Genomic DNA, 24,441 nt, shown 5'->3' on the forward strand with positions numbered 1-24,441 from the left:
TTCATCATGACAAATAAACATTTTTTTCCAGAAAAACATGTATTTTATTCCAGAAACAACAAGACAAAATTAATGAAATCAATTGACATTCATCAACAAGTTTTGCTTCTGAATTGTATGACTGGTCCTTATGACCTGAAGTCCATCATGTTAAACATCCTACAAAAAATTGAAGTTACAAATTAACTTTAATGTTATTTGCCCAGCATCAACCTTATTGGTAAATTATTGAATTAATCTGTTAAGTTCCTTTCAATCTTGCATACATCCTTTATTTAAGAAACAAATTGAGAATTAATATTTGTGTTTGTGGGCTAAACATTATGATGAAACATGTATATTGTAATGATGAAACATATAATATATATATATATATATATATATATATATATATATATATATATATATATATATATATATATATATATATATATATATATAATATTGATCTTTGGTAAGAGGGCCCAGAAAATTTCATTTATAAGTACAAGTTATCATAATTTACAAAACATGAAAATAATGTAGTGCTGCCTCAAACATACTATAATAAGTACTACAACAATCAGCAGCACTGATAGTGTTTAATTACTGAACAATGTGACAGATTTAAGGATTAAAACTCATTATTTATGAGGAGTGTTCGCTTACCAAGAATGATAGCAGTACCTTCACTTCATGGTAGTTATTCTTACTGTCAATAACAATTGAAAAAATAAACGCGACAATTGTTCATAGATTTTGTGCATTCTGATTCTTGATAGTGCAATCCAATTGATATATGCCAAACAAGCAAAACACAGAGCCACCAATTTCCCTCTACTGTCTTAAATGTACAGAGCATTTATATTTTCAAGGGCTAATCCAAATACCTTAGCCACAATACTCATAAATGAACTAAAAAATGTCATTTATTTATTTAATGAGTAACATATCACTATTCTGTACCAGACAAACAGTTCTTTGACATGTCATGTTCAAACAAATACAAAATTAATTACAAAATAGAGAACATACGAAAATGAAACTATATTTCTTTTACAATACAAGTTACATGAAGTAAAATATGAAAATAACCAAAAGTGATGGATGAGTGATAATAACACAGATTATTTATACAATGTATAATGGCAGGATATTTCATAATGATAGCGCTGACTCATGGCTGTAACAAGGGCAAGTGAACTCAGGGTGTGGCCCCAGGGGGTGTGCGACTCCTGGAGCGACTGGGGGACCGCCCAGCTTCACCACCATTGTTTCTGGCACCAGACCTGAAACAGTCATACTTGTCATGTACTTTTTCATGCATAACAATGTAGGCATTGATTAAATATTGTATGCATTTAAAGAGTCTTTGAACTGATGTATACTGTTTATCATGCCACCAAACCCTTGTTTTTCAGCAAGATTTTATGCCACTTTAAACAGTATTTCAGTCATATCATGGCTTTCAGTCAACCAACTAAGCTGGTTTTACCGGTACCTGGGCTTAATAGTAGGGTTGCTAGAGGTAAACCAGTTACATTTTCGAGAAAAGGTTAACCTGAAAAAACATATTTTAATATGTTTTTTCTTGGAATATTTGTTTCTATTTATCATAAAACAATTCGTACGATTTTACTTTTGCGCGCAACATACTGCCAATTTGCGCTGGCAACAAGTAAGAACAACAAGCTTCACCATCGACGGTGGTAAATAACGTGTCAACAAACACGACAATAAATCAGTACCTTTGTGGTAACATACAGGGGGTATGTTTTAATAATTGGCACTGCTGTTTTGTTTAACTCGCGAACATTTAACTAGCGAACTGCGGGGGTGGTGGCTATTAGCGACGACCCAATTGACACTTTCATCAAACTTGCAATAAAATTCAGTTGAGACATGGATGGCTTATTTTTATGTTTTGTTAACCAAACCACTGATTGCCAGCGAAAATAAACAATTCATAAGTAACAGTTTGATCAAAAATTGCATTCGTAGTTAAAATCTTGTCGAGTTAACGTCTAATTTGTTCTTTCAGAAATTAAAATCATTGTAAGTAATTTACATCATCCACGATGTCACCAATACTGTCTAAGGCAAGTTTTATTTAATAGAGCAATTATTAAACTAATTTAATAAATAAACATTAATAATAAAATCAAATCAGAATTAACCAAACAAGAAGGCCATGATGGCCCTGAATCACTCACCTGACTAACCAAATACAATCCCAACCCAGATTTCATCAAGATAAACATTCTGACCAAATTTCATAAAGATTAGATGAAAACTGTGACCTCTATTGTCTACACAAGGTTTTTCTAATATTTGACCTAGTGACCTAGTTTTTGACCCAAGGTGACCCAAATACAATCCCAACCCGGATTTCATCAAGATAAACATTCTGATCAAATTTTATAAAGATTTGATGAAAACTGTGACCTCTATTGTCTACACAAAGTTTTCTATTATACTACCTAGTGACCTAGTTTTTGACCCCAGATGACCCAAATACAATCCCAACACAGATTTCATCAAGATAAACATTCTGACCAAATTTCATAAAGATTGGATGAAAACTGTGACAAGGTTTTTCTTTATTTGACCTAGTGACCTAGTTTTTGACCTAGAGACCTAGTTTTTGAACTAGTTTTTGACCCCAGATCATCCAAATGCAATCCCAACCCAGATTTCATCAAGATAAACATGATTAAATTTCATAAAGATTGGATGAAAACTGTGACCTCTACTGTCTACACAAACAAATTGTTGATGGTTTTTCAATTATTTGACCTAGTGACCTAGTTTTTGACCTCAGATGACCCAAATACAATCCATACCCAGATTTCATCAAGATAAACATTCTGACCAAATTTCATACCGATTGGATGAAAACTGCGACCTCTATTTTCTACACAAGGATTTTCTATTATTTGACCTAGTTTTTGACCTAGTGACCTAGTTTTTGACCCCAGATGACCCAAATACAATCCCAACCAGATTTCATCAAGATAAACATTCTGACCAAATTTCATTAAGATTGGATGAAAACTGTGACCTCTACTGTCTACACAAGGTTTTTCTATTATTTGACCTAGTTTTTGACCAAGTGACCTAGTTTTTGACCCCAGATGACCCAAATCATTCCCAACCCAGATTTCATCAAGATAAACATTCTGACCAAATTTCATAAAGAATGGATGAAAACCTCGACCTCTATTGTCTACACAAGGTTTTTCTATTATTTGACCTATTATGTGACCTAGTTTTTGATCTAGTGACCTAGTTTTTTACCCCAGATAACCCAAATACAATCCCAACCCAGATTTCATCAAGATGAACATTTTGACCAAATTTATAAAGATTGGATGAAAACTGTGACCTCTACTGTCTACACAAATTGTTGACGAAAGCACGAACACACGCACGCACACACGCCGGACATCACACAGTCACATAAGCTCACCATGTCACTTTGAGACAGGTGAGCTAAAAAGATACCATTTGTTAGCAATACGACGCGCGTAATGTAAGCAACACAACCAAAAATAAGCTAATGACACGTGAAAATGAACATTTTGTAATTCTTTATTTTATTTTACTCATATTCTTTTACCCAGGAAAAATAAAACAATATATGGCAAACATTTACAAAATTATTAAAATAAATGTTACAATACATTTTTTTTAAGAAACAGACATGGTATCAACGCAAGCGATCTCAAATTACTTTTGTTTCTATAGAGAGTACAGGTACAAGCGGTATGACATTTTTACGTATACATTTTAACTACTTAAAAGTTTTTCGTTTAACCGGTTACAGCAAAAGGTTAACCGGTTAATGATTTTTGTAAGCTCTTGCATCCCTACTTTATAGTAACAAAAGTAACAAAAGCACAAACAAGAGGGCCTTAAAGGCCCAAAGTCGCTCACCTAAGAGGAAAGGAACTGACCTGTTCTGTGCAGCCCAAGATGTCATTAGAACAAAATGTTCTTACCAACTTTCATGACTAGTGAACACCCTGACAGCCACGTTTTTACAACAGACCAGAACTATTTTCATACACATCCAAGATATAATTTAAACAAATGTTTTGACAAAGTTTTATGAAGATTCATGAAGCCATATAAGGAAAAATGCCCCGCCCCCTGGTGGCCATGTTTTTCAAGCAACTGGAACCATTTTCAAACATGTCCAAGATATAATTGGGTCAAATGTTCTGACAAAGTTTCATGATGATGGGACAATAAATATGGCTTCTAGAGTGTTAACAAGGTTTTACTATAGGTATATAAGGAAAAATGCCACGCCCCCTTGGCGGCCATGTTTTTCTACCAACTGGAATAAATGCGGTCTCTAGAGTGTTAACAAATTTTACTATAGCCATATATAGCCATATAAGGAAAAATGCCCTGCCACCTGATGGGCATGTTTTTAAAGCAACTGAAACCATTTTAAAACACATCTAAGATATCATTGGGACAAATCTTCTGACCAAGTTTCATGAAGATCGGAAAATAAATGTGGCCTCTAGAGTGTTAACAAGGTTTTACCAAAGCCATATAAGGAAAAATTCCCCGCCCCCATTGCGGCCATGTTTCTCAAGCAACCGGCATCATTTTTTTACTCGTCCAAGATCTTATTGGGATGAATCTTCTGACCTATTTTCATGAAGATCGGACAATAAATGTGGTCTCTAGAGGGTTAACAAGATTTTACCACAGACATATATAAGGAAAAATGCCCCGCCCCCTGGAGGCAATGTTTTTAAAGCAACCTAAACCATTTTAGAACACATTCAAGATATCTTTGGGACAAATCTTCTGAGCAAGTTTCATAAGGATCGGAAAATTAATGTCGCCTCTAGAGTGTTAACAAGGTTTTACTATAGCCATATAAGGAAAAATGCCCTGCCCCCTGGCAGCCATGTTTTTTAACCAACCAGCATCATTTTCGAACTCGTCTAAGATATTATTAGGATGAATCTTCTTACCAAGTTTCATGAAGATCAGACAATTAATGTGGTCTCTAGAGTGTTAACAAGATTTTACTATAGCCATATATAGCCATATAAGGAAAAATGCCTCACCCTTGGCAGCCATGTTTTTCAAGAAAACGTAACCATTTTCGAACTCATCCAATATATCATTGAGACCAATCTTCTGACCAAATTTCATGAAGATTGGACAATAAATGTGGACTCTAGAGTGTTAACAATGCAAATGTTGACATCGCACTACGTATGTCGTACAAAAGGCGATCACAAAAGCTCACCATGAGCACGTTGTGCTCAGTTGAGCTACAAAGAGTTTGCACAGCTCTGCAATAAAATTTGTAAGCTATATTTTTCAATATTTTACATATCAATCTCTATAACACATATAGGATTGAGCTTTGTTAAGTTTCAATAAAATCCAAAACTCTCTGCCTCCACCAAAATCCAGTTTCATTGACAGTGAACACAGACTCAACAATGAGTCACAAGACCAAAAGAAACAAAAGATGAGTCACAACTCACACTGAAGTTTGCTTCATTCATACAACACAAAGCGTTCCTCAAAATACATGCAAGAAAGGTGTAGTTACCTGCTCCTGTACCGACTTCATTGGGGCAAATGCATGTGCATAAGGTGTCATCCCAGACTAGCCTGTGAAGTTTGCACAGGCTTATCATGATCAACATCTTCTTCTATGGTATTTTTTTATTAAAGGAATCCTGTGCACACTGCACTGGCTAAGCATGGACAACACTTTAAAAACATGCATTAAGTCCCATTTTCTAAGAATAATACATCCAAGCAAGGTGTCATTACCTGCTCCTAGACCGACTGCCAGACTTTGAACGGCTGGGAGACCTAGTCCTGCGTCTGCTGCCACGCCCACTGCGACTCCTTGACCTTGAACGTGACCTTGACCTGACAGATAAAGAGGTCAGGCAGGTATCAGTGCAAAGACATCACCAGTATGTTGGTATTCTATTATGTTGTTTGCTACTAATTCACTTCACATTTAATGCTTTAAGTTGTGATGTTTATCGCGTTTTATGCCCTAAGCCATTTAATTGGGTGGAAATTTTCTCATCACACAGGAAAAACTTATCGAAATGCTTTTTAAAACTCGACCATGCCACAAATTATAAAAGTTCTCACTTTTTTAAATGGGTTCAGAATGTATGTTTTGTACATTTTTTTATTAATGAATCTTAGCTTAAACGCACTACAGTGGCCAATTTATAAAATAATGTGAAATATGTTGAAAAAACATATAAAACCTTGTCACCCTGTAAAATTATTCGTTAAATTTCAAAATATCCAGGCCTGAGCGCCACCTCGGAAGTAGAATTGGCTCATTTATTAATGTTTCTCAAACTAGAGCTTTGTCACAGACGTGACGAATACCCCCACATGCCGCATTGACACAGAATATTTTGCATGTTGTCTTCACAAAAAAACAGCGGACACCATGCTCAATGTTTAAAAGGCACTGTGACCCCTGACCTAGTTTTTGACCCGGCATGGCCCATGTTAGAACTTGACCTACACATCATCTAGATAAAACTTCTGACCATGTTTGGTGAAGATCAGATGAAAACTACTTGAATCACTGAGCGGACAACCATGCTGAATGTTTACAAGGCACTTAGTGACCCTGTGACTAGTTTTTGACCCGGCATGACCCATATTCAAACTTGACCTAAACATCATCTAGATTCAACTTCTGACCAAGTTTGGTGAAGATCGGATGAAAACTACTTGAATAAGAAAGCGGACACCATTCTCAATGTTTAAAACAGACTAAGTGAACCTGTGACCTAGTTTTTGACCTGCCTCGACCAATGTTTGAACTTGACCTACACATTATCTAGATACAACTTCTGACCAAGTTTAGTGAAACTCGGATGAAAACTACTTGAATTAGAGAGCAGACACCGTGCTCAATGTTTAAAACGCACAGTGACCCCGTGACCTAGTTTTTGACCCAGCATGACCCATATTTAAACTTGACCTAGACATCATCTAGATACTACATCTGACTAAGTTTGGTGAAGATCGGATGAAAACAACTTGAACAAGCAAATTCATGGAATTGATATCCCCCGCCAATATGCTTCTGGACACAAAAGTGTTATATTTGACACTCGAAAAAACATACAAAGGGCCATAACTACGTTATTATCCAATGGCGTACAATGCCATTTGGCGTGCATCATCCTCTTATCCATATATTTGCTCATACCAAGTTTCAATAAAATCCCCCAAAGAACTTTCAAGATATGGCTCCGAACACAAAAAAAGCATTTTTTCAAGATACAAAGGGCCATAACTCCGTTATTAACAGATGGTTTACAATGCCATTTGGCAGGCATCATCCTCTTATCCATATATATACTCATACCAAGTTTTAATGAAATCGGCCAAAGCACTTCCAAGATATGGCTCCGGACACAAAAGAGCCGGCCGGACGGACGGAAAGATGGACGGACAACGCCAAAACAATATCCCTCCGCCTCTGGCGGGGGATAATTAGAGAGTGGACACTTAATACGGACCAACAGACAGACCGACAGACAAGTTCACTCCTATATAACCTCCATAAACTTCGTTTGTGGGGGTATAAAAAGAGGTGGTTTCATTAACCATCGTGTTTATGCTTTTAATTAAAGTAACATATATATACTCAAAATCAATGAATATTTCACAAAATATTTCGTAAAATAAAGTAAATCCATAAAAAATCAGTGTTCCTTACAGTAGTAGCGAAAATGTCAACGCTAGATGTACACTGGGATGGTAATATAGATTTAATGAGATACAAAATGGTTTTTATTTTTGTGTGGCACACTTAATTTCCTTTTATTTTCCCGCAACAATATCTTTTCATACGAAACATGAACACTTACTTAGTACATAAACATGGTGGTGAATATATTGTCCCACAAAAAAAGCATTTTGTAAATCTATGTTACCAGATCACATCTAGCGTTAAAACTTTGGCTTTTGCTATAAGGAACATTGATTTTCTATGTGTTAACTCTATTTTTCCGAAATATTGTACGAAATATTCATTGATTTTGAGGATCTGTGGGCTTTTAAGCTTAATATTTTACAAAATATGACATACATGTAAGTAACTTAAATTTAATTGGGCATCTGGATTTTGCATAAAATGGATGAACATTGAATAAATAATTTGTGCTTCCAAATAGTCTACTGTTTAAAGGCTTTCCTAACTAAAATACAAGTCATTGGACTCCTGTGCTGAGGAACTTTGAACCCTGGACTACCAAAGCACAATTTTAGCTTCATATTAGAGCCAATTACAAGATCTAAATCATATATAGGTTGATTTTTACCATCTTCCCAGCACTAAAATTCGACAGCACAAACCTCCTAGGTCGTGGTGATCTTGATCTTGACCTCTGAGCACTGGGTCGCCTGAAGCCATAGTTGCGGTCATCAGGGCAATCGCGGGCCCAGTGTCCAGTCCGGTGACACCTATAGCAATCGTCCATGCCCTGAATTTTATTTGGATGAAAAGTGTTCAAAAACACAGAGTATGGATATCCTATTTATAAAGTCAAACATAAGAAAGACTTAACTGATGTCTTGCAAGCCATTTCATAGAGAAGATTTGTTGGAGCTGATGGAATATCGATTTTAATTCACAAGTGATCATAGAAAATTATATTTTCACGAGTTGCGCAGCCACCATTGAAAAATTATTTATTCTATGATCAGGAGTGAATTAAAATTGATATTCCACCAAATCCAACAAATTCTCTTTTTATTTAATGCTTACAAATTATTATTTTTGTATTTTTGCCATTACGGACAATATAATTCCACATTAGACGCCCGAAATATTATTACGCATATGTTCAAGGGAAGCTTATCCGTATGTTTAAAAAAAACATTCAATGCAGAGTTATCACCCTTGGTCTTCGTCTTTATTTGAAAGGACACAGAAACAAGGGTTGTTTGCCATAACATAATGTGAATTATCAATACAGCATGTCTGTACTAAACCTTTTGTTACTTTTAATACACAAACAGCTGATTTTGCAAGAATAACAAGCATGAAATCATCAAAGCCCTACTTACCCGCCCCCGTTCACGTATCTCTCTTCCCCCACCACCCCCACCAGCCCCACCAGGTCTCCTTGGTGCTCCCTTTGCCCACTCCACTATGATGGCTGATCCAGCCACCTCCCGGCCATTCTCATAGCGAACAGCATCCTATAAACAACATCAATTTATATAAATATTGCCATGAAAAAGGTTCTCACAGTGTTATACCGTACCCAAATATTTCTTGAGACAATAGCATATGACTCTTTCCATGTCATTGATGAAAATAAAAAAACAAGTTTATAAAATATCAACATTACAGCCGCGTCCATGTTCATACAGACACAAATACAGAAAAAGAGGATTATCATTATGCAGACTGGCACTTCATAAAACTCAAGGTCTCAGTAGTTGGCCATAAAAAAAAAATGCTTAAAACTCTTTAAATAGTTCCATGAGCGCTTTTTGGACTTTTTCAAAATAATATTATAAACAACATTGAATAAGATATGAGACAAACTCTTTTTAGTTTGTTGTTGCTTTTTTTAATGATATTTTAGCACTTTCTAAATCTGTCTGAAACCTTTGTAGTTTACTACTACATTTGTCAACAACTGATAAAACACCAGAACTGAACCTACTCATGACTGCACACTGTAGATCTCATATGATGTGGATCTACAACAATTGGCATAGAGATTCTGGCAATGGTCAATGGCAGAATGTAGACATTCTGTGGCAAGGGGTAGACAATCAACACTGAGCCAGGCTGTCATGGTCACCTAAGGTCATGGTTAGTTAGTCGGTCAAGTGTCTCATTATAGACAGCATGAGACTTGTGTTCTGTACAAGGTCTTCATTGGTATGGTATTTGTGATAGGTATGGATACAGGTTTGGAGAGAAGATATTGGCTTCCATACTCTGGCAATAAGCTGAAAATGGCATGGATCCCAAGCTAGGTAGGATCTGTAGATGCCTGGCTATGGGGCAGTGACTAGGCCCTGGCTTGAACCTGGCTATAGGACAGTGACAGGGCTCCTAAAACCTGGCTATGGGAATGTGGCTAGGCTCTGGCTTGAACCTGGCTATAAGGACGTGGCTAGTCTCCTTAAACCTGGCTATGGGAATGTGGCTAGGCTCTGGCTTGAACCTGGCTATAAGGGCGTGGATAGGCTCCTTAAACCTGGCTATGGGGGTGTGGCTAGGCTCCTTAACCTGCCTTTAAGGGCGTGGCTAGGCTCTGGCTTGAACCTGGCTATGGGAATGTGGCTAGGCTCCTTAAACCTGGCTATAGGGCGTTGGCAATTGGATGGAATGGATCTGGGGTCTAGGAATGGCAAACTCACTGCAGCAATGACACAAATTCATCAACCAATTGAAAAGAAACAGTTGCATGCATAATCAAAGATACATGTACGTACTTGGCAAACAGTAAAATATATAAAAAATGATTTTACAAGCACAAGTACTCATTTCACACAAGGTCAGATGTATATATGTTATAATTCATATGCAATACTACATGTAAGATACCATTTATGTCAAGTGTATGAATTATGGATTTATTTTGAAGGCAAACTTAAGACAAAAACAAAAGTCTCACCTCTGCATCTCGTCTGTCTTCGTAGTCAACAAATGCATAGGCTAGAAAAAAATAACAGGTTTAATAAGTTTGACACCCTTCATGTTTCGAAGTCTTGAACAACTTCTTTAATACCGTATGTTACATGTTCATGTGTAGATCAGGAAAAAAACTAAAATACTATACACATTTATTTTAACTTTCTTAAGCAATGTAAAATTTAACTAATTTGAAAAACTTCGACTTTTAGTTAAAAGTTGTTACATGTACATTCTATATTATCTTTTTTATCACTTAAAGGCTTACTGCTTATTGAGACATTTTCTGACATATAATGTCTTTCTTATGATTTAAAGTGTCTGCTTAAAGAGACACTTTTTGCTATCAGGGCAGAAGTTTGAACCAGGGTGATTGAAAAGTCTGCTCCCACAAAGGGTGTGTGGGGGTGGCAAGGGGGAATAATGTGGGGGTGTGGTCATTTATTAGATGATATTTCAAAATAAGAAAACAAGAGGGCCTGAAAGGCCCAAAGTCGCTCACCTGAGATAACAAGATATTATTGGGAGAAATCTTCTGACCAAGTTTCACGAAGATTGGAAAATAAATGTGGCCTCTAGAGTGTTAACAAGGTTTTACTATAGCCATATTAGGAAAAATGCCTCACCCCTTGGAAGCCATTTTTTTCAAGCAAATATAATTATTTTCAAACTCATCCAAGATATTATTGAGACCAATCTTCTGACCAAATTTCATGAAGATTGGACAATAAATGTGGCCTCTAGAGTGTTAACAAGGTTTTACTATAGCCATATATAGCCATATAAGGAACAAGGGACAAAATTGTCACAAAACCAGGTTTTCATTGTGAAAAAATTCTGATAAAGGGAGACAACTCAAACTGAACTTTTGAAATGAACAAACAAAATTAACCCCCTTTGTAAGTTTGTTTTAAAATAAATCTATTTTTAGTCGCGGCGACCTTGACATTGGAGATATTGACGTGATTCTTTCGTGCGACACACCGTCCCATGATGGTGAACAAATGTGCCAAATGATTTTAAAATCTCATAATGAATGACATAGTTATAGCCCAGACAAGCTCATTTATGGCTATTTTTTACCTTTGAACTCAAAGTGTGACCTTGACCTTGGAGATATTGACGTAATTTTTTCGCGGGACACACCGTCTAATGATGGTTAACAAATGTGCCAAATGATTTTAAAATCTCACAATGAACGACAAAGTTATGGCCCAGACAAGCTTGTTCCGCCCGCCCACCAGCCAGCCCGCCCGCATTCGCCAATCTAATAACCAGTTTTTTCCTTCGGAAAACCTGGTTAAAAACCTGGTTAAAAATGCCCCACCCCTGGTTGCCATGTTTTTGCAGCAACCAAAACCATTTTCAAACTCATCCAAGATATCATTGGGACAAATCTGCTGACCAAGTTTCAATAAATGTGACCTCTAGAGTGTTAACAAGGTTTTACTATAGCCATATAAGGAAAATATAAGGAAAATAGCCCCGCCCCCGTGGTGGCCATGTTTTTCAAGCAACCGGCATCATTTTTGAACTTGTCCAAGATATAATTGAGATGAATCTTCTGACTGAGTTTCATGAAGATCGGACTATAAATGTGGGCTCTATAGTGTTTACAAGATTTTACTATAGCCTTATATAGCCATATCAGGAAAAATGCCCCGCCCCTTGGCGGCCATGTTTTTCAAGCAAACGTAACCATTTTCGAACTCATCCAAGATATCATTCAGACAAATCTTCTGACCATATTTCAAGATTGGACAATAAATGTGGCCTCTAGAGTGTTAACAAGGTTTTACTATAGCCATAGTAGGAAAAATGCCCCGCCCCCTGGCGGCCATGTTTTTCAACCAACCGGCATCATTTTGGAACTCGTCCAAGATATTATTGGGATGATTCTTCTGACCAAGTTTCATGAAGATTGGACAATAAATGTGGCCTCTAGAGTGTTTACAAAATTTTACTATAGCCATAAAAGGAAAAATGCCCCGCCCCTTGGCAGCCATGTTTTTCAAGCAAAGATTACCATTTTTGAACTCATCCAAGATATCAGTGGGACAAATCTTCTGAGCGTTTCATGAAGATTGGAAAATAAATGTGGCCTCTAGAGTGTTAACAAGGTTTTACTATAGCCATATAAGGAAAATTGCCCCGCCCCCTGGCGGCCATGTTTTTCAAGCAACCGGCATCATTTTCGAACTCGTCCAAAATATTATTGGGATGAATCTTCTGACCAAGTTTTATGAAGATCAGACAATAACTGTGGCCTCTAGAGTGTTAACAAGATTTTACTATAGCCATTTATAGCCATATAAGGAAAAATGCCCCGCCCATTGGCAGCCATGTTTTTCAAGCAAACTTAACCATTTTCGAACTCATCCAAGATATCATTGAAACCAATCTTCTGACCAAATTTTATGAAGATTGGACAATAATAAATGTGGCCTCTAGAGAGTTAACAAGGCAAATGTTGACGCGGCACAACGCACAACGGACGACTGACAAAAAGCGATCACAAAAGCTCACCATGAGCACGTTGTGCTCAGGTGAGCTAAACAAGAGTTGTCAGAGGACAGCACGCTCGACTATTTGAGTGCTTGACAGTATAACGTAAGCCATCATGGGGAAATGGTTCATATTCAATAATTTATTAGACGATCTTTCAAAAATAAAAAAAGGAAAAAAAAAAAAAAATTGAGGGGGGGTAGGGGGGGTGAGAGGGGGGGGGGGGTATAATGTGGGGTGGGGTAATTTATCAGATGTTTAAAAAAAAAAAATTTGGGTGAGAGGGGGGTATAATGGGAGGTGTGGTAATTTATAAGAGGATGTTTAAAAAAAAATTGGGGGGTGGGGGGGTAGGGGGGGGGGGGTTGGGTTGAGAGGGGGCTATAATGTAGGTCGGGGTAATTTATTAGATGATGTTTAAAAAAAAAACAATTTTCGGGGGGTGGGGGGGGGGTGAGGGGGTTGGGGGGGTAGTCTAAATGATACAGAGTATACATGTACATAGTGATACAGACTCCGGGTTTACTATTTTTTGTTTACATTGTACGCAGAGAATTTTCATCATTTGCGTAAGTCCAGATTGGGTTGCTTAAATGTACGCGCTGAAATTATAAATTTAGCGTATCTTGATATTTCTTATGCGTATATTACGCTGATACGCAGCTTATCTAGAACGCTGGCTGACGCCATGGCGACAGGGCTTTCCACAGGCCATTAAACGATCCCTCGCCGGGGCGTTTGAATTTCAAAATCAGAGTCCCCGGGGCACTTGAAATTTTCAGTGTATTTTTCAGTAAAAGAAAGTGGAGAATGTCAAAAAATCAATCAAGGTTTCTCTATCAGTTTATCAATATTCCCTGTTTTAAAAGAGCACTCGTTACCTACTTTCACAAGTAATCGCCATAAACACCACATGGGGTAATGGACAATCCACTGATAAGAGAATAGCATGACGCGCGTATCGATTATTCTAGCCACAGTACACAGTCATTTAAATGCTGACATGGATGTATCAGGAAACTTTCCAGTCGTCAAACTGTGATGTTCATCGTCCAATCGGTTACGCGAATGCTTATGAGGGCGGGGTAAACTATCGACCATTATTTTTGATTGACGTCGGGCACGAAGTAAGAGTTTAGGGCAGCTTGATTAGTAAGAAGTTGTACAATTTATGTAATATAAAACCGGTAACTAGTACAGTACAGTACATAAAAGACAGTTTCGGGCATCATCATCACACCTTTTTACTGTAAACAAGTGTTACATATGACTCATAATTAATACGAGAAATTAATTGCAAGTGGTAAACAATTAATTACTTATAGCGAGTAAGTTGTGTAACAAACTCCCGGTTACAATTATGCAATAACAATTTAATTCCAGAACACGTATATTTCATCATGTCCCTTTATAGAACTCATTCACCTGACGTTTTTCTGACATTTATTCGACATGTAATGCGCTTTAACAAATTTTCGTTGAATCAATTATGCACACTTGTGAACGTTTCGTCCGATAATCGATACTTAGAAGACTGATGATGGCAATCGGCCGTAATCCTCGTGGACAACGTGAATTTCATGCATAATTCTGTCAAAACATTTATTCTACTCATAAAGTGTTTAAACAAATTATCGTTGAATTCATAACGCAACTGTTAATATTTGTTGAAATCTCAAATGGGAATAATTAAATTAATCCGAAACCCATTCCCGTAAGTCGATGTTAACGCGTTTCTAATCCGAAACACACTTCCGAATGTAAATGTGTAACCGCAATGTTAAAATATTCTTGCTTCAAATTAGCAGTGCAAATTTTTTTGGTGTCGAATCTTTTTCTCAATTAAAAAGAGCGAGAAAATTATGCAGCATGTACAACGTTGCGTCATTTGCATAGAACAAGCACACAACACATCAGGGGATTGATCATACATGCCATACGTCCCGGATTGTCCGGGACAGTCCCGGAAATGAAGAACTTGTCCCCCTGTCCCGGAAATCTGTCAAATGTCCCGGAATTTACAAAATCCATATATACATGTACCTTATCTTAGGCTTAACTGCACCTCGAATCTGTGTATATCTGCAGCGTCTCCATGACATTGCCTACCCGGATAGGCAGATTACGCTACGTGTCAAAATCCATCAATTAACAGGGGTCCTGTTATCATATCGATTGTCTCACGTTCGCGGTCAAACCGAAAAGGCGGCATTGTTTAATGTGGTTGTTAATTGACTTTAATATACTACGTCACTATGGCACAAGTGTGTAACTAATGTGTGACTGTCCGGATTTTAAGTTGACGATCTACCGGTACTGTTTTGTTGTATTTGTTTTATTGTGATTGGTTGTATGTATTGTGAATTAATTTGAGTTGACGATCTAACGGTACCGTATTGTTGTATTTTTTATTATATAAATGTTATAAATGAATAAAGGCGTATCAACAACTACGCGTTACACACCGGTCTTAATTACAATAACGCAGTGACGTCACCATCTATGTTTAGAACGCTTACACTGAAAACACGTGGCTTGTATCTAGTAACGGAAGTAGTAATGTTTAATTTGACGTTAATAGAAAAAATTTCGGAGAGGCTTTCGGACTTTTGCAATTAACGATGCGAAACACAAAAAAAAACGAACCAAAAATGCATTTGTCTTTAAAGGGGCCTTTTCACAGATTTTGGCATTTTTTAACTTATTCATTAAATGCTTTATATCGATAAATGTAAACATTGGATCGTAAAAGCTCCAGTAAAAAATCAAGAATAAAATTAAAAAAAGGAAAAGAACATTGCCCGGACCAGGTTTCGAACCAGTGACCCCTGGAGTCCTGCCAGAGTCCTGAAGTAAAAACGCTTTATCCTACTGAGCTATTCCGCCGAGTACATATACTTGTAGTATTTTATACGTTATATAAGCAATCTTCGTAGTTTCACAAAATTTAACGACAAAAACAGAACTCTCCAAATTATTTAATCGTTTCGCGTTGCAACGCTTTATAATTTTTAGGTTTTAAAATCGTCAAAAGATGCATATAATGGCTATATTAGACCATGGTAAATGTTCAGTATTACTGTTTCCTCACAAATATCATAACTAAAACGAAAATTTGCGAATCTGAAACAACTTTGTTCAATTTTGTCAATTTACCAAAGCGTGAAAAGATCCCTTTAAATATCGCTACATTTTATACATGTCCCGGAAAATCGGCAAAAGTCCCGGACAATTTAACTCAATGTCCCGGAATTGGTCTGAAAAAATATGGCATGTATGGGATTGATGCATGTTCAGAGGCAATATTTCATCAAATCTATAAATAGTCACTTAAAATGTATTTGATTCTATAGAAAAATGGCAAGGTTTGTATTAAAGAAATAATTGAGAGCTTTTATCGTAAATATTTACCAGAAAGTGATTTATAAAAACTGAGTAAACGGGATTATGGAGTAATAAATAGAAACTTGAAAAGTAGTAAGTATACAGTAATAGAGTCGGGTTGAAACGGATGTATTGGGGAATGGTTCGAGTCGGGATTTGACTATCTGTGCAGTAAAGTTTTAAAACAATTAAACAATATAAAAAAGAATAATTATATATTTCTAAATGACTGGGGGATTTTCTTGAAGAGTCATAGCGCACCAAATGACGCTGTTTTTCTTTGAGTTATAACGCACCACAGAACGTGAATTGACACTCTTTTTTTTTAATCAATGTAGGGGGGGGACACCCCTCCCGAACCACCCCTATCAGCCCCGGGGCGCCGGACAAAAATCCCGTGGAAAGCACTGCAGGGCGAGTAGTATAGCTCTCATTTGAGTCATTTCTCTTCAAAAAGTCGGGCTTAAAATGGACCCAATTGTGTTTTTCTAGCAACCAATATTGACACAAAAGACCTTTCTTTTAATATATACTTTATATTTACATAAAATAATTTACCTATGCCAAAATCGCCTGCTGATCTAGAATACTGTCTACATGTAGTTTAATTTGCGGACTTTTTGAACTCGGTAAACTCTCTGGTGCTTAGCAGATTCACAAGGCTAAACAAACTCCAATTGCAATATAACCCTTGGTTTAAAACAGTGTAACCCCCAGTTAAAAACTAGCCAAAATGCTAGTCTCTGCATGGCACACATTTCATCCATTCTTTAAACCAATCTCCATGCAGAGTTATCATACCGTGCTCTCAAATACAATTTGATTGAGCTATGCTGGTTACAGTCAAATATCTATCCGGAGGTTGACTTTAAACATCTATCAATAAACGCTTGATAATGAAAAATAAACACTCAATGCGTTTTTTACTTTTTTCATCTTAAATTGATAAAATGTTTTAATTGGCAATTGGGGAAACATGTCTTAATTGGCGATTGGGGAATAACGCTTTTGATTTCGGGTCAGTTTTACAGCCTTGTTAAAATAGCAGGAAAATCCCTGGGTGATAAAAATACTGTTCATTTCTTATAAACCGCCGCAACCTACTGCCAAGTCAAGCTGAAAAATGTCAACTTACCCATTTCAGCTCCTGAAATTCAAAAAGCAGAAAGGATAATTTTAGCTTTGTTCTTAACATACAAACATTATATGCAACAAATAATTAGTTCTCAGTAACTGAACAAAACCCAAAATAAAATTACATAAAGTAACAAGAAATTAATTAATTTTTATCCTCAGTAATTTTGTACTTAAAAGTAAAATTCAGTTTCAAAGACAAGTTGAACCACATCATTAAAATGTGATGTGTATCAATCCTTACATATTGGAAATCATTTTTAAATGAACAAAAACAAGAGCTGTCTCCATAGGATGACATATGCCCCTGATAAACACTTTGATAGAAATTATGAGCATTTTTCGAAACCTAAAACGCAAACCCTAAGTTCAAGGTATATATTATTATTTCATAACCAGTTTTAGTGCGCCCAAAAACAAAAACTGTTTCGCTCAAACAAATTTTAGGCCAGCACTAGCTCTGACCTGATCTGCATTGTGGCCCCAGTTTGATGACAACTTTTTGAACTTGGCAAAAGTGGCAACAACGTTTTAAAGGCAGTCCCTAGTCAATATAAATTGCCGCCATAGAGTCTTTTGATGATTTTTGCTTTGGCAGACTATTGGCATCAATAGTTCACTCTATCTTTTTAATAGCGAGAGTTCCGACACGAATTTTGGTTGCATCACTCCTGAATTTAAATACACACATGATATTTGTGACTATTATGAAAGAAGGTTGCTTAAAAAGTATATATTGAGCAAAATATATCGAAATTTACCTGTTAAACAAGAGGGCCATGAGGACCTGACTAACCAAATACAATCCCAACCCAGATTTCATCAAGATAAACATTCTGATCAATTCTCATAAAGATTAGATGAAAACTGTTACCTCTATTGTCTACACAAGGTTTTTCTATTATTTGACCTATAAGTTACCTAGTTTTTGACCCAAGGTGACCCAAATACAATCCCAACCCAGATTTCATCAAGATTGACATTCTGATCAAATTTTATAACGATTAGATGAAAACTGTGACCTCTATTGTCTACACAAGGTTTTTCTATTATTTGACCTAGTTTTGACCCCAGATGACCCAAATACAATCCCAAACCAGATTTCATCAAGATAAACATTCTGACCAAATTTCATAAAGATTGGATGAAAACTGCGACCTCTATTGTCTACACAAGGTTTTTCTATTATTTGACCTATTATGTGACCTTGTTTTTTACCTAGTGACCTAGTTTTTGACCCCAGATGACCCAAATACAATCCCAACCCAGATTTCATCAAGATAAACATTCTGACCAAATTTCATAAAGAATGGATGAAAACTGTTACCTCTACTGTCTACATACATTATGGGGTTGTTAACCCTCGACACTTCGGTTAGAAACCATTGCCCGAGAACACTGCTTAACATAAAACTCTACGTTTAAGAAGCTGAAAACGGCTATAATATGGTCAGCCCGATTTTACTGGGCTGTACTATTTATAATACAACAATACATTGCAGTGTTGATGCAGTGCTTCAATAAAAATCTAATGGTTTAAAAATATCTGTACTTTTCTATTCAAAAAGCGTTAAAGCCATATTTGATAAACTTAATGGACAATGTCTTGCCTAAAGCTGTTAGAAAGCAGTGTTTTCATTGGTTGACAGTATTTAAAAGCCTGGCTCTGATTGGTTATCTCTTTCACGTCCGCGCAAACGCAAGTAGGTCAATCCGTTTTGAGATGTAAAATTCACACAAAGAACGACCTAGAAATGGTGTCCACTCCTGCACGGACGTGAAAGAGTCAACCAATCATATTGTATGGCGTCTGCTCTTTTTAAAATGATAACAAAGCAGAATTTCATTAGGAAATGTATGAAACAAGAAGGAATAATTACATCCATTAATGCTTGAATCTATTTGAATTAAATATGATTGGTATATGTTATTAAACCACTATGAAGATGTTATATTAATATTATTGTTATTATTATTATATGTACGATGTTTGTGTTGAAAAGAGAGAGGAGAGGAATAGCCCAATTTTTATAAGTATTGATGGTGAAAACACATAATATTTATTATATGTGGTATCATCATTACTAGACTTATTGTTCAGTATTTACTGCAATGGGTTGTTGGAGTCTTGAAACTCTGTGATCTGTGTTTTAAATGTCAAAATCCAAATAGGATTACTTTTAATATAATGTTTATAGAAAAGAAAAGGAATACACGGACGTGTAATATGTTTGTAAAACAAAAACAAATAATAATATTTAAGGATTTTTCAGATCACAAAGTGGTTTAACATTGCCACTATGTATTTACATACATAATAAAGAATCAAAATTAGGTGTATATTTAAGGTTTAAATTTAATGTCATACAACAAGATCTAGGCAGTGAAAAAATATGACTATTTACAACATTAATTAGTAGGAAAGTTAGAGCCTGGTTGAATAGCTCTCATATGAAAAGAGAATTTGCATGTAGACATGCAGTTATATGGAAAATTGTAAATGTAATTGTGTACATATTTATGTATGTGGCTCAATATTAAACACTTGCAGACAGGGAATATAGCCTTAATGCTCCAACATAAGACAATGTCTGTATGGAACTTAAAGAGGATTGGGCTATGGAGAAGAGAAGTTCCCCCAGAGTGGCGTTAAAACAATATTTAAAAGTGAAATTTGTAAAAACCCTTATACATGTATAATAAGGGTAATAACGGTCACCTTTATAGGGCCAAATTAAAATCATGATTAAAACGATGTGCTTTACAGTGTAAAAGGAGACAAAACAACTAAATTTGTACAAAAAGTACATTATTTACAATATGTACAGTACTATATGCATTTATATATATATAAAATACAAGTTGCCACCTTGAAGGGTTGAAAGAAGAAGAGATTTGGAAGTGTAGGCTGGAGTGAATAGGGGAATAGCCAGCAGGGGCGATGCCCCTAGGTTGAACTAAGGGAGGTAATTGTGGGGATGGGGTCTACAACGGTTGTTTCCCCAGGACCAGAGGGAGTGCAAGGTAGATGAAAAATAGTTTGAAAACAATTGAAGGAAATTTTAAAAAGCGTGATATAAAATTGGTTAAAAGACCAGATATTACCTAAATGCAGGAAAAAACCCACAAAAAGCTCTTATCCAACCAATATTATTAATATATTGGGGATAACAATAGAGGAAATAGTACTGAAGTACCTTATCTGATATGTAAAATAGCAATTAAACACAGAACCGAGACAATTTGCTATTTAAAATAGCAATTTAACATAAAATAAGGAATTTGCTATATAAAATAGCAATTTAACAAGGATTAATGTAATACAAGGTACAAAGTTTGGTATGATGTAGAAATAGCAATATAAAAATGTTAAAGAAATTTGCTATATAAAATAGCAGTTTCATACAAAAATAAGGAAATTTGTTATACAAAATGGCAATTTCAACAAGATTTAATGTATTACACGGTACAAAAATTACTCTACTGTCTACACAAACAAATTGTTGACTGACACACGCACGCACACATGCACATACGGACGCCGGACTTCACACGGTCAGATAAGCTCACCATGTCACTTCGTGACAGGTGAGCTAAAAACTATATTCCGAGTTTGTTTCATCCAATATAAATCCTTGTATAGTAAAGGTTCATGTGTGAATGTGAGCTGGACATCGAATATCGCTATCGAACTGGAGGTTAAATTCAACTATGTTTGTAACTGAGTTCGAACAAAAAAATTAAGTGTGCAATATGCGCACAACAGTAAGAAATGAAATTGGAAACAAGGGCTGTTTGTAAAACATGCATGCATGGGCTGTCAGTTCTACTGGCAGCCATTGTGTGAATACTTTTTTTTGTCACTGTGACCTTGACCTTTGACCTAGTGACTCGAAAATCAATAGGGGTCATCTGCTAGTCATGATCAATGTACCTAACTTTTTTGACAGGGTACCTGGAGGAAACCCTACTTTCAACTTTTGCTGGCCCTCACCCAAACTAGGGTTCCCTCTTGTTTCAACACACAGCTACTCTCCGTGTAAGGGCAAATAAGTACAAGAAGCATACTAGTACATGTTTTTATTTCCTATATTCAATTCTGTTGCCATTTAAAGCAGACCCATTAGAAGCTCATAACCTTGTCTTATAAACTTTTGATATCATGTTTTTCATCAATATCATCAGCATTGTCATCCTTGTCATAACCATCTTCTGCATTATCATCTTCAGCATTGCCCTTCGCCGCCAGAACTTAGCGTTTCGGAAGTTCTTATTATAAACTTTTAAGAAATAAAAGGTAATTACGCGCATTCAGGGGTTTCACTGGCACAACAAAACTTGTTGCAACTTTTTTGCGCTGTGAAAACTGTTGATTATTCCAACCTTATTAATAAGAACAATCATTTAAAGAAACCTTACTACATTAATGTCATTGCCTATATTATCACTTTAAAAAGTATATTATTACATATAAAACAATAAGTACCTTCATTAGTCATAATTTCATAAGTCTTAATAAGCTTTATTTGTATATAAATACCATTTTTTTCAACTTGATAAACAACACAGATAAGCAAAATAATATAACAATGTTAACTTAAATGTATTTAACAGTATGCTGCCTAAATGTTTCAAAATTAATTAATTAAACATAGAATCACACCAATTTACATCATTTGAAAGGGAAAAAGAAATATAAAACATCAGAAAATAAATCATCTCACTTAATTTGTTAAACAGTTATATATGGTCATTTGGACATGTCAAACATCAGCTTCTGTTGTTAAAATGTTTTCTGTTAGTGGTGGATGATTTCCAGGATCAATTAAATTATAGTTTTTCACGCCTAATTCCTGACAGAAAGGCCCAGATAATTACCACCATCTATTCTAGATGCCTCAAATAACATAAAGCATAATTTTTTTTTACAAACTATCAACAACAAACAAACACATACATGTCACTATCTTTAAATGTCCAAATTTTAACATATTTTAACAGTATGCTGCCTAAATGTTTCAAAATTAATTATTTAAACATAGAATCACACCAATTTACATCATTTGAAAGGGAAAAAGAAATATAAAACATCAGAAAATAAATCATCTCACTTAATTTGTTAAACAGTTATATATGGTCATTTTGGACATGTCATACATCAGCTTCTGTTGTTAAAACGTTTTCTGCAAGTGGTGGATGATTTCCAGGATCAATTAAATTATAGTTTTTCACGCCTAATTCCTGACAGAAAGGCCCAGATAATTACCACCATCTATTCTAGATGCCTCAAATAACATAAAGCATATTTTTTTTTACAAACTATCAACAACAAACAAACACATACATGTCACTATCTTTAAATGTCCAAATTTTAACATATCCGAAATATACTACACCAAGTGAACGATATACTTTTTATTTCAGAAATTGTTGGTATCTTAATCAAATTATATCCTTCCAAGGTCATTATAATAATGGAACTATTAAACATAAATGCTCACAAAAACCTGTAGACAAAAAGTGTAAAACGGCATGTGTTTTTGTGGAGAAATTAAATGCTTTTGCCGGCCCGATCGCCCATGGTTTTGATTAAAGAAATAGCGGCCCTAATAATTATTATAATTACTGATCGTCGTGACAGTTTGTCCCAGTGTTACATTTTTGGGGTCAATATCAATAAGGAGCCATTAATAATCCGATAATAACCCCCATAAAACTTGACAATAGCAGTAACAACACCGTTTGTAACACTTACACGCTTCAGTGATTTCAATACACTCTCTGCACTGTAGGTCGCTTACATCTTCAAAAATCAATATTTACAACTGACAGACACTGGGCGCTAATGCTCAGTCGCGTGCTTTTGATTGCAGTACATTTTCGGAAAAGATTTTACCGATTTTTTTTATACGCCGCTCTTTAAAAATTGGAGGCACTTGTCCCCGGACCACCGTTAATGTCGAGGCCTGGATCAATGTACCTATGAAGTTTCAGGATCCTAGGCCTTAGCATTCTTGAGTAATCATCCCGAAACCATTTTACTATTTTGAGTCACTGTGGCCTTGACCTTTGACCTAGTGACCTGAAAATCAATAGGGGTCATCTGCCAGTCATGATCAATGTTCCTATGAAGTTCCATGATCCTAGGCCTATGCGTTCTTGAGATATCATCCAGAAACCATCTGGTGGACGGACCGACCGACGTGCAAAACATTATACCCCCTCTTCTTCCAAGGTGGGGAATAATAATAAGAAGAAGAAGCAAATAAATAATTATTGCTATTATAACTCAAATTAAGGGGTTTTTTGGCCCAATTTTATAGTCGAAATTTGGCTAGGTTCCCAATCCCAAAAAGTATACTTTTTTCCCAAAATGTGGCAAAAAATTCCCAATTTAAAAAATAAAATAAAAATATTTTTTTAGAAAGAAGTGTCTTATGCGTATTTTATCTCAATTTTAATTCAATTACATCTAACAAAGTATTATATGATTTTGATCTTTTAATTTGAATTATTATAAAGAGTTAAATCAAATTTAGTATTTCCCTAATCAGTGGACTTTTCGTGTGAAAAAAAGGCTAATGAATTTATTTATCCAATTTCATGAAAATGCAGATAAAATTCCCAATTCCAAAGCCATGGGCTATCAGGGTTCGCCAAAACCGTCGGTCCGCCGGTCCTGACCGGCAAATTTTTCTCAGGACCGACAAGTGATTTAAGATAATCGGTCCGACTGACCGACACAA

General features: G+C 35.8%; 1 protein-coding gene across 2 annotated transcripts in view; it reads right to left on the minus strand.

Moving 5' to 3' along the window:
• LOC127840678 (uncharacterized) overlaps nt 1-24,441 on the minus strand; it is a 27,406-nt gene continuing 2,965 nt past the window's right edge. The window contains exons 2-7 of one of the 2 annotated variants that reach the window (XM_052369103.1): nt 17,697-17,708; nt 10,656-10,696; nt 9,085-9,219; nt 8,371-8,498; nt 5,797-5,898; nt 1-1,268 (exon numbers count right to left, since the gene is read on the minus strand). In XM_052369103.1, the coding sequence (XP_052225063.1) occupies nt 1,184-1,268; nt 5,797-5,898; nt 8,371-8,498; nt 9,085-9,219; nt 10,656-10,696; nt 17,697-17,708 (503 nt within the window). In that variant the 3' untranslated portion in view covers nt 1-1,183. Of the gene's footprint in view, nt 1,269-5,796; nt 5,899-8,370; nt 8,499-9,084; nt 9,220-10,655; nt 10,697-15,108; nt 15,224-17,696; nt 17,709-24,441 lie in introns of those variants that run through there. The other variant, XM_052369094.1, reaches the window with a different exon arrangement.

Source organism: Dreissena polymorpha, chromosome 1 (genome assembly GCF_020536995.1).
Source record: "Dreissena polymorpha isolate Duluth1 chromosome 1, UMN_Dpol_1.0, whole genome shotgun sequence".
Lineage (NCBI taxonomy): Eukaryota > Metazoa > Mollusca > Bivalvia > Myida > Dreissenidae > Dreissena > Dreissena polymorpha.